Source organism: Protopterus annectens, chromosome 7.part0, assembly GCF_019279795.1.
Source record: "Protopterus annectens isolate FY-2018-M chromosome 7.part0, PAN1.0, whole genome shotgun sequence".
Taxonomy (NCBI): Eukaryota; Metazoa; Chordata; order Ceratodontiformes; family Protopteridae; genus Protopterus; species Protopterus annectens.
Window position 1 is genome coordinate 1946522097 of NC_056739.1, and position 15919 is coordinate 1946538015.

General features: G+C 39.7%; 1 protein-coding gene across 1 annotated transcript in view; it reads left to right on the forward strand.

Annotated features, from left to right (window-relative positions):
* The window catches only part of LOC122806204 (A-kinase anchor protein 13-like), a 1047516-nt gene that overhangs the window by 411906 nt on the left and 619691 nt on the right, over positions 1–15919 (forward strand). The window contains exon 3 of the mRNA XM_044076432.1: positions 10135–10431. Coding sequence (XP_043932367.1) covers positions 10135–10431 — 297 coding nt within the window. The remainder of the gene's footprint in view (positions 1–10134; positions 10432–15919) is intronic.

The window sequence follows — 15919 nt, forward strand, 5'->3', positions numbered from 1 at the left end:
TTTAACGACTTACTGTTTGAAATTAATAAGGCACGATTCAATAAAATTCTGACTGATGTAGACAAATTTGTCAAGAATGGCTTAGAAAGAAAACAAAAGAAAGTCATCAAGGTCACTTTAGAAACAAAAGAGAAAAGGGCATATCCCTCTTGAGAAAGGTACACTAACCTGAATGGGGATAATGGTTACCAGTAGACTACCGCGGACCCTATTGATGGATCATGGATGGTGCAAACAGATGTATGTGATAACAATGATGCTTTTTTAGATAGTCCACAGCCGCTTAGACGGTCAGACCGGTTAAGGAACTGGGCACAATTCCAGAGTTATGCGGATATCAAACCCCGAGACAGCAGAACTATCAACCAAGGGGAGGTCAACACCAAACGCGGTATGATCATTGGCACAATCAACACAATTACAACAATTAGTTTTTCTCTACAGAGTAGTAATGAAATGCAAAATACTGGATCCACACTTGATATGTTTTCTGATAATAGTGATGAGTTTATTTTTGATGTATTGAATGAGGTTGATTGTATTGATAATACAACTAATTTTAAGTTACAGGGTGATCAGGATTTTAAAATTTACAACTACTCTGACTTTATGATTACTGAGCATCATGTTAGTCTATTCAAAAGAGGTTTTTCATTTGTCCCCACTTTTAGGTATGAGATAGGGAGACTGTTGAGTAACCTTAGATTGTACACCAGGCTTCTTAACTTAAGGCCGTTTTTTGGTAATAGTACTACTTTAGAATATGACTGCAAGCATATATGTCTCAAAAGAGGTATTGTATTTATTCCACCCCACAACCCTGCTGTTATGATGTTCGAACATCTGTGTGGTGCACAAATACGCAGATGTTTACAAAGAGAAACACTATTTAAAGGTAACCTCACCACAGCAGAAAAATTTTGTTTAAAAGAACTGTCTGATAGTAACCATTACAGGGTTATGAAACCTGACAAAGGTGTGTGTGTGTGTGGGGGGGGGGGGGGGTAGCTGTTATGACAAACATCGATTATGAATGTAGAATGCTTTTACTATTAAATGATGTTGACACCTATGATATGGTTTCGAAATTTGATGTGTAAAGAGCATACACGAAAATTGATTGGCAACTATATGAATTTCTGTGTGAGGGGATTATCTCGCATGACGAATTTAAATGTCTTTCAGTGGAACATCCCATTATTCCATCAATGTTTGGTATTCCTAAAATCTACAAAAATGCTAATTGTCACCATTTAGGCGTATTGTAGCAGCTAGGGGCTCAAAGACCAAGCTCCTTGCGGCCTACATTGACATCACATGCAAGAATATTTTGAACAAATTACCGCACATTTTGAAAGATTCACGGCATTGTTTGGATTGTGTTAGGAACACCAATATTGATGGGTGTGAGGAATTTTGGTTTCTGACCATTGATGTTGTCAGTCTGTTTTCAGTGATCCCCCTCCAGATTGGAATGGACATGTTTAGTAAAGGTTTGTTGAAATATAGTGACTTACATCAAGTTAAGAGATGCCTCTTGATAGAACTATTAGAGGTGGTGCTATTCAACAACTTTATAAGCTTTAACGGTGAATATTACAAACAGACAAAAGGGGTTGCGATGGGAGCCAGATGTGCGCCCATTTATGCCAACTTGTTGTTAGCAGATTGGGAACAAACATTTGTTTTTACCTCAGAATATAAGTCCAAATTATTGGTATATTTACGATATTTGGACAATATTCTTATTTTTTGGAAGGGTTCTAAAACTGAAGCAGAGGCATTTATTAGATACCTGAATCAAACAACTGAATTCCTCAAATTCACAAATCATATAGATAAACACAATATTGAGTTTTTGGATATTCAGCTGTATAAGGAGGATGGCCAAATTCACTCTAAAATTTTCTGTAAAAAAAACTTATAGTAATTCCTTTTTGCATTATGATAGTTGCCACCCTGACCACCAAAAGGGGCAAATGATACGGATATCTAGATTGATAAGCCAGGAAATAATTTTCCAAGCTGAAATGTCACACCTGATCGATATGTTTAGAAACAGAGGATATCCTATGGAATTACTTAATAAATTTAATACAGAGATTGAGAGGGGAAGACATTGTGATTTTAGGCCCATCCTATTGGAAAATATGAGAAATGACAATAATGCCCATATTTCTGTTACAGACAACCCCAGTCAAAATTATTCTTCCGGTATGGTTTTAATCAAACAGGAATAAAAGTTAGGAACATCATGAATAGTGTTTGGGATAGTGTCTTTGCCCAAGAAATCAAAGATACACTAGGCCCAGCTCCTAGATTTATTAACAGCAGAGGTTATAATTTAAAATAATTATTTGAGAAAAATTCTATGCATCAGGACAACAGATCTACACAAATGATTAAATGCGGTACATGTAGTGTGTGCAAATATATAAGTGACAGACCATATGTACAGATCAGCAGTTATAAGAGGACACTTATGTGTCCAGGACACTGCAATTGTAACTTTAAAATGGTAATCTATGTGGCTACATGCCTGTCATGTACCACATTTTATGTTGGGATGACCACAAGGAAGCTTAGACTTCGAATATTGGAACACAACAATGACATAAAAAATAAAAAAAAATACCAATGCCCTTTTCAATAACAACAAGAGTTGTGTTAATTTAAAAAAAATTCCTATTTTTTGTGATAGATAAGTTGCCCAAGAGGGACTTTGGGGGAGATTTAAAAACTCTATTAGAAGTCAGGAAATGCCTGTGGCAGCTACGTCGTGATGCATCTAATGCACCAGGTATCAATGACAGCATCTCTATAGCCTGTGTACTAAAATATAAATCTCAGTTTATATAAAACACGTGTCTTTATGCATATTTTCATGATTACCCATTTTATCATGATCACATTTTTAAATTTTTGTACTGTGTTCAGTTAATGTGATACATGATAATTTATTTAATGTTACATTTATATATGTATTTTGATGCACAAACAAACAAACATCAGGGTTGAAACGAATTGGACATTATAGGGTTAATTTTTAAACATTAATTGGTACTCATGTGATTAATTGTGTTCAATTGGTATTTATGTGATTATTCTGTTAATGTGTACTGACTCTGAAGAAGCCCAACTGTGGGTGAAAACATTTAGTCAGTGTGAATTTTATATTAAAGCTGATGGTTCCTCTGAGGCTGGTCTGCTTTTTCTTATTAGTTCATAGGTTTATAGGTAGGTACTAGGCTATTGGCTCGAGGGCCTACGTAAGCCTAGCCAACAAGGTTCCCTGGCTTATGCCACCCAAGAAAGTTATTTTCCTGTGCCACTGTCGAGCACAGAAGTGATCCCCAGGGCGTATTTCCTATTTCCCATCCACTTATCAAGATTTTTCTTCAAGAGTCCTAATGAAGAACTTTGCTTGACATAGATGGGTAGCCTATTCCAGAGTATGGGAAGTCTCTGTGACAGGAATCTATCCCTCCAGCATGTCCTGTTTGTTGTGGTGACAAGGTCCGTAGACCGTGTAGCTTGGAGGGATTGGGATTTCTTTTGGTGTAGCATGTCTAACAGCTCTGGGTTTGACATAGCTTTATATGTTAGGCAGAGGTCACCTCGGAGTAGGCGATATGCTACGGAGTAAAGCTGGAGTTTTTTGAGATGGTCAGTGTAGGGCATCTGTTTGAGCCCAGTAATCCTCTTTGGGAGGTACTTCTGTGGCCTTTCCAGCTGCTGCAGATGTCTTGTGAGGTACATTCCAAAAGGGGCGTTGTACTCTATAATGGGTCTAATGAATGTCGAGTAGAGGGGAACGATGACCTCTTTTTTCCTGCATGAGAACCCTTTTACGATGATGTGTGCCACATAGAAGGACTTCCTGACTACTGTGGCAATGTGACTATCAAAGGACAGACTACTGTCCACCTGGGTCCCAAGGTTTCTTATCACACATTCGGTGTTAAGTAGACTGCTGTCTATGTAGTAGTTCATGGGTACTGTGTTTTTACCAAAGGGAATGACAATGCACTTTTTGGCATTGAGCTTGAGCCCATGGCTCTGAAACCAGGCATCTGTCTCAGCGAGGCCCTTCTGTAGGATTTCCACATCATTTGGGGACTCAACTGTGGTTCCTAGTTTGCAGTCATCTGCGAACTTCATTAGCCAGAGGCCTTCTGTGTTAGCCTGTACTTCAGAGAAGAAGATACCAAACAGGAGAGGTCCCAGGACTGAACCCTGTGGTACTCCACTTGTCACTGGTTTGAGGTCAGATTTGGAGTGTGCAACTTTTACAGTTTGGGTTCTGTCAGTGAGCCAGTTGGCAACCCATCTTGTGACGTAGGGATTTTTACCTAGTTTAGTGAGTTTAGCTATAATTCCAGAATGGGGGATGGTGTTGAAAGCCTTGGCGAGGTCAAGATAGGCTGTGTGAACCACCTTACCCTCATCTACGGCTTTGGTGACTGCCTCAAAGAAGTCGATCAGGTTCAGGAGACACGATCTGCCTTTCACAAACCTGAACTGGGTGGGATCCAGGGTTTTTATAGGTTACCAGTGTCTTTTTTATGAGTTCCATGATGATACGTTCCATGGCCTTGCAGACTAGGCTTGTCAGGCTAATAGAGAGATAGTTCCCGGGATCAGCGGTGGCTCCCCCTTTGTGGAGTGGGGTAACTGTTGGTGTATGCCATTCAGTGGGCATAAAGCCTGATGTGAGGCTATGATTGAACATGGTGCTTAGGTCGGGAGCCAGTTCATTCTGAAGTTTTTTTAATATGCAGCCTGGGATGTTGTCCGGTCCCATGGATGCGGTGTTTTTGGCTATAGAGAGTGCAGCTTTTACCTACATAGTTGTGATTACAGGGACTCTGCATTCTTCCTGTATAGATATGGGCCCTTTAGGGAGTGAGGGGGGGGGGTAAAGTTAGCAATAAACCTCTCTGCCAGGATATTGGCAATATCAGTTGGCTCTGTAATTTTCATGCCATTGTGCTGTAACTCAGAGCAAATTTGGGTGTTGCCATTGAGATTCTTGATATAGCTATAGAATGCTTTGTGGCTGTCCTTAGAATCAGTGGCAATTTTGTTTTCGTAGCTAGCTTTGGAGGATCTTGTAAGGGAGCTCAGCTTTTTACTGAGGCTGACCAGGGAGCTCCTCCACTCATGGAATTTTACTCTCTTTTGCAACCATGTCTTCCTTTTGTTGTACAGTTTGTTTATGGCAGGGGACCACCAGACTGGCTTCCTTTTTTGGAGGATAACATCTTGGTTCTGTTTGGGAGAACATGATCCATGCACTCGTGTAAGTGCTTATAGAGAGCATTTGTGTAGAATTCAGCAGTCTTAGCTGTATTGTCCATCTGCATGGGTGTCATGAAGTTCACCACTTCTTCTTAAGAAGCATGAAGTTGGCTTTGGAGAAGTTTTATCGTTGTTTCCTTAATGGGGGGTGGGGGCGGGATGTGGATATCAAGGGTGATTAGCTTATGGTCGGATCGGACCAACGAGGAGTTGACTTCAGGTGTGGAACACCGGTCACTCATGTTGTTAATGATTAGGTCTAGGGTATTGTTGCCCCTGGTGGGGGTGTGGATAAGTTGATCCGGGGCATTGGAGTTTATGAATTCCAGAAAGCGTTGTGTGAAGGAGTTGGTACACGAGTAGTTTTCCCAGTTAATGGTGAGGTAGTTGAAATCGCCCATTATTTGGGTGTTTGGTTGAACCCTAATATCTTCCAGTACATCAAGGAAAGAGGAGTGGGAATCATGGAGCATGGTGGGGGATCTGTAGCAAGCTACAATTTGGATTGCAGTTTTGCCCAGTTAGTTGCACTTGGATAACCTTGGATGCATTATGCTGTGCAACTAGCCTGGAGGTGTGTATATCCTTAATGAATATGGACACACCTCCGCATTTGGTTTTCCAGTCCAGGTTACATGGCCGAAAAGTGTGGTATGAGTTATAGCATGGTAGTGCAGGGGTGCTCTCTGGAGCCTTGAACCAGGTCTCATTCACTGCACAGATATCGATGTTCTCCATTTTAAGGAGTGCCTCGAGTGAGTGCATTTTGAGATTTAGATTTCTAGAATTGAGTAGCATTACCCTCAGTTTTTGCTTGTCTGTTCCTGTTATGGTGGTGAATTTGTCATTTGAACCTTGCCTAAAAAAGGCACTATAGGGGTGGCAAGAGCCTTAGCCAGTATCCGGAACCCCAGAGGCGACACAGGTGCAGGCCATCTCTGAAAAAGCATCGTGGCCTGTCGACCATGTCATCCCAAGCAGACAGATACTGGATCCCCCTTGAATGACACCAGAAGCTCAGCCAATTGTTGAAGTCAGTCATTTTGTCCTTGTACTCCGGTATCATACTGGGCGATGGCAGAATGCTACTCACGGCTAGGGTCATACCTGCCTGGGCTACAAGATTGGAGAGCTCTTCCATGTCTCTTTTCATGTAGTCCAGGGAGGTACGTCTCAGGTCGTTCACACCAACATGGACAATGACGGTCATATTTGTACTTGTTGTGGAGTGACCTGAGTGCGTGGGTTATGTGACGGATCCTGGCACCCGACAGGCAGCTGACAGTAACCTTCTCCTTGTTTAGCCTGGTGAGTGGGATATCAATGTGCCTGACTATAGAGTCACCTATGACTAGTGTGTTGGATACGTTGTTTTGCCTTATTGGCTGTGGTTGAGTGGCACACTGAGTCTGTGGGCTTTGTGTCATTTGGGTTGTGTTGGGGAGTGGAAGTTGCTTGCGTTTCTGCTTTGGAGGTCTGTGTTGCTTGGGCAGATTATTATTGAGAGCCTCCGCGAATGTTTTTGTGTTTCTATGTTTGGATTTTGGTGGTGTAGATTTAGTGAGACTATGTGATAAGTGTGGTGTAGTGCAAGTGTTTACCTTCACCCCTTGAATGTCAAGTGTGGTCTCGGTTGGAGAGAGCTTTACCTCCAGTTTGGTTAGATAAGTGCATCTCTCACAGGTTGTTGTGTTGGGTGGTAGGAGGAGAGGGTTGTCTGTGTACATGAAACAATTTCTACATTGTCCCAAGATGCCCAGATTCATCAGATAGACAGGAGAGAACACTGGGAGCTGACCCTTGGACATGCCTGAATAAAAAAACTATTTTCCTCTAGGTAAATGAGAAAAGTGAGTACAATAGCTGTTTTTCTCTAAGCAAGTGAGAAAAGTAAGTGCAAAAACTGTTTTCCTCTAGGTAATGAGGAAGGTTTAGTGCTATAGTAATTAGTAGCTTATTTAGTGCTTACAACAAGTTCTGAATAAGTTCCGAGCACGAATCAGCAAATTCAAGTGCTAAAACTAAGAATCTGTATCTGCACTAGACTAGTTACAGGAAAGAAACAAGTGCAAATGCAGGCTTTCAAATCAAAAGGTTGAGAGAGATGGAAAAGATTGCCCAGACGGCCAGTAACTACAATTTCTGGGCCAGAACCACTCCTTATGTTGTAGACAGGTTACCTAGTGCTTACCACTTCCACTGACAAGCTAGCAGGCTTCTCTGCAACACAGAAAGGCTTGTGGGGGGGAGCTCAGAAGCTTACATACAGTCCTGGATACAGCAAATCTGTAACTGGACTGCACTAGTTACAGGAAAGGTAGGAAACAGGCTTACAGTTGTTTTAGCTACTTTTCTGTAAAAAAAACCCAGTAAAATCAATTCAAATGCAGTGCAAGCTAGCGCACTTGAGTATGTGGCAATATTAGTCCAAACACAGTTTAAAAAATGCAATTAAATTAAAAATGACTAAAAACAAATGCAGAAGAAGTGTATTAGGTAGAATGTGGTAAAGAGATGGGACTGGGGGGAGCGTCCCAGATCAAATCTACAGTGGGGCGGGCAACTGCAAAAGCCAGCAAATTTAAACAACAAACCAGAGATAGGGAGGGTGGGTGGGACAAAACACTTTCAGCAGAGATCTGAAAAACTATGCAGTGAATCAAAAATAACAGTGCACAACTCTGAATAAAACTAGTCCATCAACAATTTACAGTACACAATTCTGAAGAACCAAATAATATACTTAGCTCTGTGTATTTCCAGATAGTTTGAAGAGAGTTCTGTTAGACACAGGTTCCAGCAATGATATGCAGGCTGTTAACTATCAGGGTCTATTATTATGCAAGTAATCCTTCAGATAGTCAGATGACACAAGCTGTAAAAAACAGTTATACCTACTTAAGACACAGCAGAAAAGAGGGAGAGGTGGAACAAAACACTTTCAGCAGAGATCTTCTCCAGTGCCCTTCCACAGAATTTTCCTGTAGAGATTTTACATTGAGATGCTGTCATTCATGCATCTCAACCTGCAGACATTGAAAATAGGAACAAAGTCCTTATCAGAGTAGGAAAATCTGGACACCTGAAAATCTGGGCATTAATTAACATAAAATGTGAATATCAAGTAATACATAGCATTTCCTGTTTCCAGTAGAAGTATTGCATACTGCTCAGAAACCAGTGTTTAAAAAACAGCGTGTGACAAAATGATAAAATGATTTGAGCATATTATCAAAGAGCCAGTGCAAAATTGTAGACTGTAATGACTGTGTTGTAAATTTGTACCACACTGGGTAATTTATTTTTTGCTTCAGGAAAAGGAAGGTGTAAGATGTGTGCCTTCCTTCTTTAAATTATTGGTGCTAATGGTTTCAAAAATCAAATGTGGTGAGGGGAGTCAGAAAATTGTGTGAAGAGATAAACCAACCCTGAAATAGGGACATATCTCCGGAAATTGGAGCATTCTATGCAAGGGTAAAGCTGACCTGAAAATAACATTCCTCCAAATAGTGACTTTTGAGATGTCTGCTCTTATTGTGCAGTCTGCCCTAAATTTCATGATAGAAAACATGATTATTTGTTGTATGATCCAGTTTCTTTGTTGTATTTACTTAGTGAAAGGCACTGTTCTCGCTGATGGTAATGCTTGCTTAAGGATTTTGGAGCTGCAGACATTGATATACTATTGATACACTATTATGTAGTTTATCACAATCTGTAAGAATAAATCATCTCTCATTCTAATTTTGGCTTTCTCTCTGAGTCATTTTGTACAGTTGCCAGTATTTTCTTTGTACATCAGAATAACAAGGGGAAATGCCGTTAGGTACCTGGTGCATACGTAACCTGGATATTATGTAACCAGATGTAAAGACATCAGGAAATGGTTCTTTGTTTCATGAAAGGCAAACAAGTCCTTCATATGACCAAGCAGACAGTATCAAAGTGGTCTATCAGTTACACTGTCTTTTGCTATGACTCATAACATGAAAAAACCTCCAGGCTCCATTAGTCTGTAACCGCTGCCAGGGCTGCTGCCTTGTTATTGTATATTTAGCTAGCAAGCATATTTTACAAATTTCATTGATGACGACCCATGTAAACCTCTAATCTGGTCATCTGAACCAACATTTACTAAACTCCTTAAGGTAATTACCCACTGTAAAGTAAATTAGCCTTGGCAAGCGCAGAGCAGCAAGTTGTGCTGTGTTAGCTGTCTGTGCTCATATCTCCAGGATCTAGGGTTCAATCTTAACAATCATTCACCTACAATGTGGAGTCCTGCAAGTTTTTTGCATGCTTTTGTGTGTTTTCTTTAGTTAATCTAGTTTCCCCTCACCTCCAGAAAATATTCTGGTTGATTGGCTACAGTAATTATCTAAATATACATATATGTATGTGTGTGTGTGTTTTGAATTTGTCATTGCTCTTCTGGCCCGGTTTGTGACAGAACTAAGTCCAAGAACGACCAATTCACTTACCCAGATAGCAAGTAATCAAATTCATTAAAACAAATTAAATTAAAAACTGAGATGACATGGGTCAAAAGTGCTTTTATGTGGGGAATGTGCCAACAGAAATGCAGGTATTACTCACAAAGCAGACTCTCTCCTTGGAATTACATATGACAGCTGACTTAATGTGCTGAAGTCCATTTGTAGTAATATTGGCAAGAGCCTCTTGCCTTCAATTTCTTTTTTTATTGTGAGGTACACACAACTGTTTTCCAAAAGAATAAACCAATGAGTAAGTATCATGTAAAGAAAATTGTAGTAACATTGTGATGGAGCATGTCAGTTTGTGTGAACATTGTTTTCTTTTTTCATATTACAGCACATGATTGTTGTGAACCTGTAAAAGTTTCACTTTATGCCTCCAAGGCAGGGAGCCCAGCCTTGTTGGTGACAGAAGAAAGTTTCCAGTTTGTTCAGGATGAAGCTTATGATGCAGCACAGTTCCTAGCAACCAGTGTTGGAAATGCAGAATCACTGGAGAGCAGTAGACTTTTAGATGAACTTCAGATATCTTCAAGAGATATTCAAGTGCTTGACAACAAAGTGACCTTGGCTTTTCATCACCTGACTTTACCTGCAGGATGGAATGTGCTTGGACTGAAGCAGCCTTTAACAGGTAAGTGTTGATAATGATTCTGTTGGGGTATTTATGCACTAATATGTCTTTGTAAATACTTGATGTCAGTATAGTGTTTTCTTATCAACCCATAAATGTAGCACAAGCTGTGCACCTGCCTTCTTTTTGTTTTACTGATTATGCTGTGCCTTCATTACTTCATTTTGTGTAATGTGTTCCATGTTTTCTGTGCTTTGCCCTCAGAGTCACTCATTAGATACTTTTCTTTAATTTTCGTTTACATTTTTTTCAGGTTGATTTGCGTTTATGTTTGTGTTAACATTCTTTTATCTTTTATGTATGTATATTTGCCAACTGAGAAAGTCCAATTGAGCAAAACTGTGTACAGGAGAGGCCTAGAGAGAAATGTTTAAAGTATATGAATGTACAGTGTTTGTGAATGTGTGAAAAGAAAGTACAGTACCATAAGCATAATACAGAAAGTAGAGGGTGAGAAGACCATTGCAGTATTACTTTGTATATCAGAAGTTTCAGTAATATACACAAATGCAGTATTGCTTCATAAATATTAAATGTGCAGAGGTATTCTTAAAGGCATGAATACTTAGTAATTCTGCTGCTACCACTACACCACTGATGTTATTGTTTCTACTATTCTTGCTACTGTAACTGCAAGATTACAAAATTGGTGTAAAAAAAAAGTACTGATGTTAATGTTCATGAGGGGAGGGTCGATCTATGCCTGGCATACAAGGCATTATCAGACTCCACTCTGATGGACCCCCAGCATATCCACAAAACAAATAGCACCAGAATTACCACTTCTAAAGATTTAAACCTTGCCTGTCATATAAATAGGACTGGAGAGAGAGGTATGTATCTCAGAGATTACCCCTTCTCTGGAACGGGTTCCTCATCCATGTGAAGGAGAATTCCTCCCTGTCCAAATACAGATGTAACAGTTGTATGGGGAACAGGAAATCTATCCTTGGTTTGGCACTTATGTCTCTAATGGACACAGACAGCCTGTAAATGTTTCATCTCCCAAGCCCCTGTTTACATTTATAAAGGGCACCAGAACCTGTCAAAGATTTGGGATGCATGGCTAGGCTTAAAAAGGCCCTTGTGGTCATGAGCTTAGTAAACAGCTATGAACCTATGAGTGTTAACACACTAGATGACAAATTATTTTTAAGTAGAGAATTAGGATTAGAACTGTTGCAGGTAAGGCATTTAATGCAACATCATCATGCAAACCTTTAACAAAGTTATTCATCTGATTTGCTAAACCAGATTCTTCTGCTTGTCTGAAACTGTGTACTTAGAAAACCATCTTCCTCTTGAACCTCACCTCTGCCAAGAGGGATTCTGTGCTATAAGGTCTCATGACCATTCCCCCTTTTCTCATTTTTCACAGAGACAGGGTGATTCTCATGGCAAACATCCTTCATGTCTAAAGTACAGAACGAGCTGTCTCTCATTCAGGCCATTCATCTTCCCACCTTCTTTCCCTATCCCCAGATCAGGGAGGAAAGGATCTTACATTCTCTGGACATTCATAGACAACTCAGATTTTACCTAGACAAAACTAAATCCTTCAGAAAGACTGATCAGCTGTTTGAATCCTTTGTGACTCCTAAGCTGGGACAGACAGACAGTCTCCAAACAAACTGTTGCAACCTGGATTTCAGAGGCTATTATTTTCTGCTACTTACAGCATGGTGAGACCTTAACTTCTTGCTGAAAAGCACATTCCACTTGGGCAATTGCTTCTTCAGGAACTTTTGACAAAAGAACAGACTCCAGGTCTATCTTGGAGGCAGCCACTTGGTCCCCTGTACGCACCATTACCTTGCACTACAAAACTGATGCTTTCTTCAGATGCAGGACAGCCTCTGCCAGGTCACTCCTGTACAAATTGCTGAATAGTTCTTCTCAATTGCCAACCACCCTTCCTTCAGCTCTAGGAATCACTGATATGTCAGGAATACCGCAAAAGTTATTTCAGTCAGGACACAGTACAGTTGTGCAAGAACTGCCCATAACAGTAGATGTCCTACTGATCGCTGTTGCACTATCCCATCCCACCCTCCATCCCCTCTTCCCTTACTCATTTCTGTCTTCATTTGTCATTCCCCCTTTGCTCTAGCCTTTGCTCTGTTATATAGGTATAGGTGAGTTTTCATACCAACTTGAGTTGCATCCCTCCTAGCTGACTAGTCTCTTCTCTCAGTAGTCTTCAGGCCACTGGTTTGGAGATAGTCTGAGGAACCACGCATTAACTTCTGTCTTTTTTACCCAGTGTATATGAGCTAAAGTCATGCGTATAATGTAGGACCTAGAGAAAGTAAAACTTTGGTACCCTGGTCGGAGGTCAGAGATGATAACCTATATGTCATCAGTACTGCCCCAGTGATCAGTAGGATATCTAGTATTATAGTAAGTTCGTACACAACTGTAGTTTTTCATGCAATATGTCTATTTTTTTAACCCTTATCATTCACTCTGACTGTACATACATTGTTCACTTCCTACCATCCATTAAACATTACTCCTCCTCCTGAACATTATTTTTCATGTATTGTCCCCACAAATTCTATTCATTTCTAAGTAATTTGCTCGGGGAACATGTCAAATCGACAGTTAGTTTCAGCAAACATAAAGTGTTCAAACACTGTTTGCTGAAACTAACTTCTCCAACACTGGAGTTTTCCTCTTTCCTCCACTGTTGTGCGACCTTAGAGTTTGTATATACAAGTTCAGGGGGTCTTGTCTCTTTTAAAAAAGGTTGTCCTGTGTTCACTGAAGGTAGATTTGGTGAGAAGTTTTCAGATGTTTTACCATTGCCAGAACTAGCTTCATCATGCATGATTCCTTTGCTGCTTTCCTCTTATAAAGATACGATCTCCAGTTCTTTTATATCCTTTAAAATGTTCAGTACTTCAGTTTAAATTTTGATTCCATTTTCTAGTAATTGTTTTTTGTGGCAGCCAATAGCATTAAGCTTAGTAATGCTTTACTATTTCTAGACAACAGTAGCATTAAACTTATTAAGGTCTTACTATGTCGGCAGTTCAGATCCTCTGTACCAGCTCAAAAGAATCATTTCATAAGAGAGACAACCATTTACTTCCACAGCATTACTGAAAAGGTACTCTATAGTGATTTTTTTTTAAATTTGACATTTCATTGCACTCCACAAATCATTTCCCCAATTACAGTGGATATAAAAGGTCTACAGACCCCTGTTAAAATGCCAGGTTTTTGTGATATAAAAAAAACGGGACCACAATAAATAATTTCAAAACATTTCTCACCTTTAATGTGACCTATAACCTGTACAATTCAACTGAAAAGCAAACAAATATGTTAGGAGAAAAAATATAAAAAATAAAAAACATACAATAAGCTGGTCGCATAAGTGTGCACACCCTTAAAGTAATACTTTGTTGAAGCACCTTTTGATTTAATTACAACATTCAGTCTTCTTGGGTGCATACCTGCCATCAATTAAACAGACTGATTAACCCCAAATAAAGTTCAGCTGTCCTAGTAGGATTTTCCTGAAGATTACTCAGTTGCCTGCTGCAGCAAAAGCCATGGTTCACAGAGAGCTTACAAAGCATCAAAGGGATCTCATTGTTGAAAGGTATCAGTCAGGAGAAGGGTACAAAAAAGTTTCCACAGCATTGGATATACCATGGAACACAGTGAAGACAGTCATCAAAAAGTGGAAAATTATGGGACAACAGTGACTTTGCAAAGAACTGGATGTTCCTCCAAAATTGATGAAAAGACAAGATGAAAACTGATCAAGGAGGCTGCCAAGAGACCTACAGCAACACTGAAGGAGCTGCAGGAATTCCTGGCAAGTACTGGCTGTGTACTACATGTGAAAACAATCTCCTTTATTCTCCATATGTCTGGACTATGGGGTAGGATTGCAAGACGGAAGCCTTTTCTTACACAGAAAAACATCCAGGCCCAGCCAAAATTTGCAAAACAATACATCGAGTCTCCCAAAAGCATGTGAGAAAATGTGTTATGGTCTGATGAGACCAAGGCTGAACTTTCTGGCCACAGTTCCAAAAGGTACATTTGGTGCAAAAACAACACTTCACATCACCAAAAGAACACCATCTCCATTGTGAAGCATGGTGGTGGCAGTATGATGCTTTGGGTTGGTTTTCTTCAGCTGGAACTGGGGCTTTAGTCAAGGTGGAAGGAATTATGAACATTTCCAAATACCAGTCAGTTTTGGCCCAAAACTTTAAGGCATCTGTTAGAAAGCTGAAGATGAAAAGGAATTTCACCTTTCAACACGACAATGACACCAAGCATACATCCAAATCAACAAAGGAATGGCTTCACCAGAAGAAAATTAAAGTTTTGGAATGGCCCAGCTAGAGCCCAGACTTAAATTAAATAGAAACTCTATAGGGGTGATCTGAAGAGGGCTGTACACAAGAGATGGCCTCACAATCTGACAGATTTGGAGCCCTTTTGCAAAGAAGAGTGGGCAAATATTGCCAAGTCCAGATGTGCCATGCTGATAGACTTCTACCCAAGAAGACTGAATGTTGTAATTAAATCAAAAGGTGCTTCAACAAGTATTAGTTTAAGGGTGTGCCCACTTATGCAACCAGCTTATACTGGTGGGAAACATTTTGAAATGATTTATTGTGGTCTCATTTTTTTATATCACAAAAACATGGTATGCTGTCTACTTGAAGAAAAATTCTATGAAGTCTGCTTTGGTCATAAAAATGCCTATGTAAACACTTCATAGTGAAAATGCTAAATCTCCTGGAATTTGTATTTATTTATTTTTTTTTGCATATTTGGGAGCTATACAGGCATCCTCCCATTGTTCCTTTGTAAATTGCTTTTCCAGTCTGCCTTCCCAATCTTTTCTAACCTCCTCTAATCGATTCCTATTCTTAACTTCCGATACTATAAATGCAGTACTAATATTCCTTTTTTAACAGCTACCTTTGTTCTAGACTGAATTAAAAATTGTTCCAGAACTCGTCTTTCACTTAGCATTCCATGACCCTTTCTTTTTTTCCTATATTCTCATATTAATCGCTGATTAGGAAGGCAGTCTTTAGACAGCAGTCAAGACTTTTACATGGTCTCATCCCACTCTATTCCCTTTCCCTTTCTAGTCATTTGCTCTCAGTGCCTTGGTACATTTGTTAAATTTCTCCAAAAAGTTTCAGTCCCATGTTGCATATTTCTTGTACTCCTATTTGAAGTCATCCCTAGAGGCAAAATGTTTTTTCTCCTTTCCCATTTTGGCTTAAGTATTAGCATACATTTTGAATGTAATATTCTGTATGGTTGTTCCAATTATGTTTCAGGACTTGCATCTAAAATCCTACTGTATCATCTTATTCTTTGACCCCCACCCATTCACTTCATCATCCCTTTCCACTTTTGATTTATAGCCTTCTACTTGTGTTATGTTTATGAGCTGTAGCTGTCTACAGTATCCTTTTAAATTAGGTAATCCTAAACCACCTTA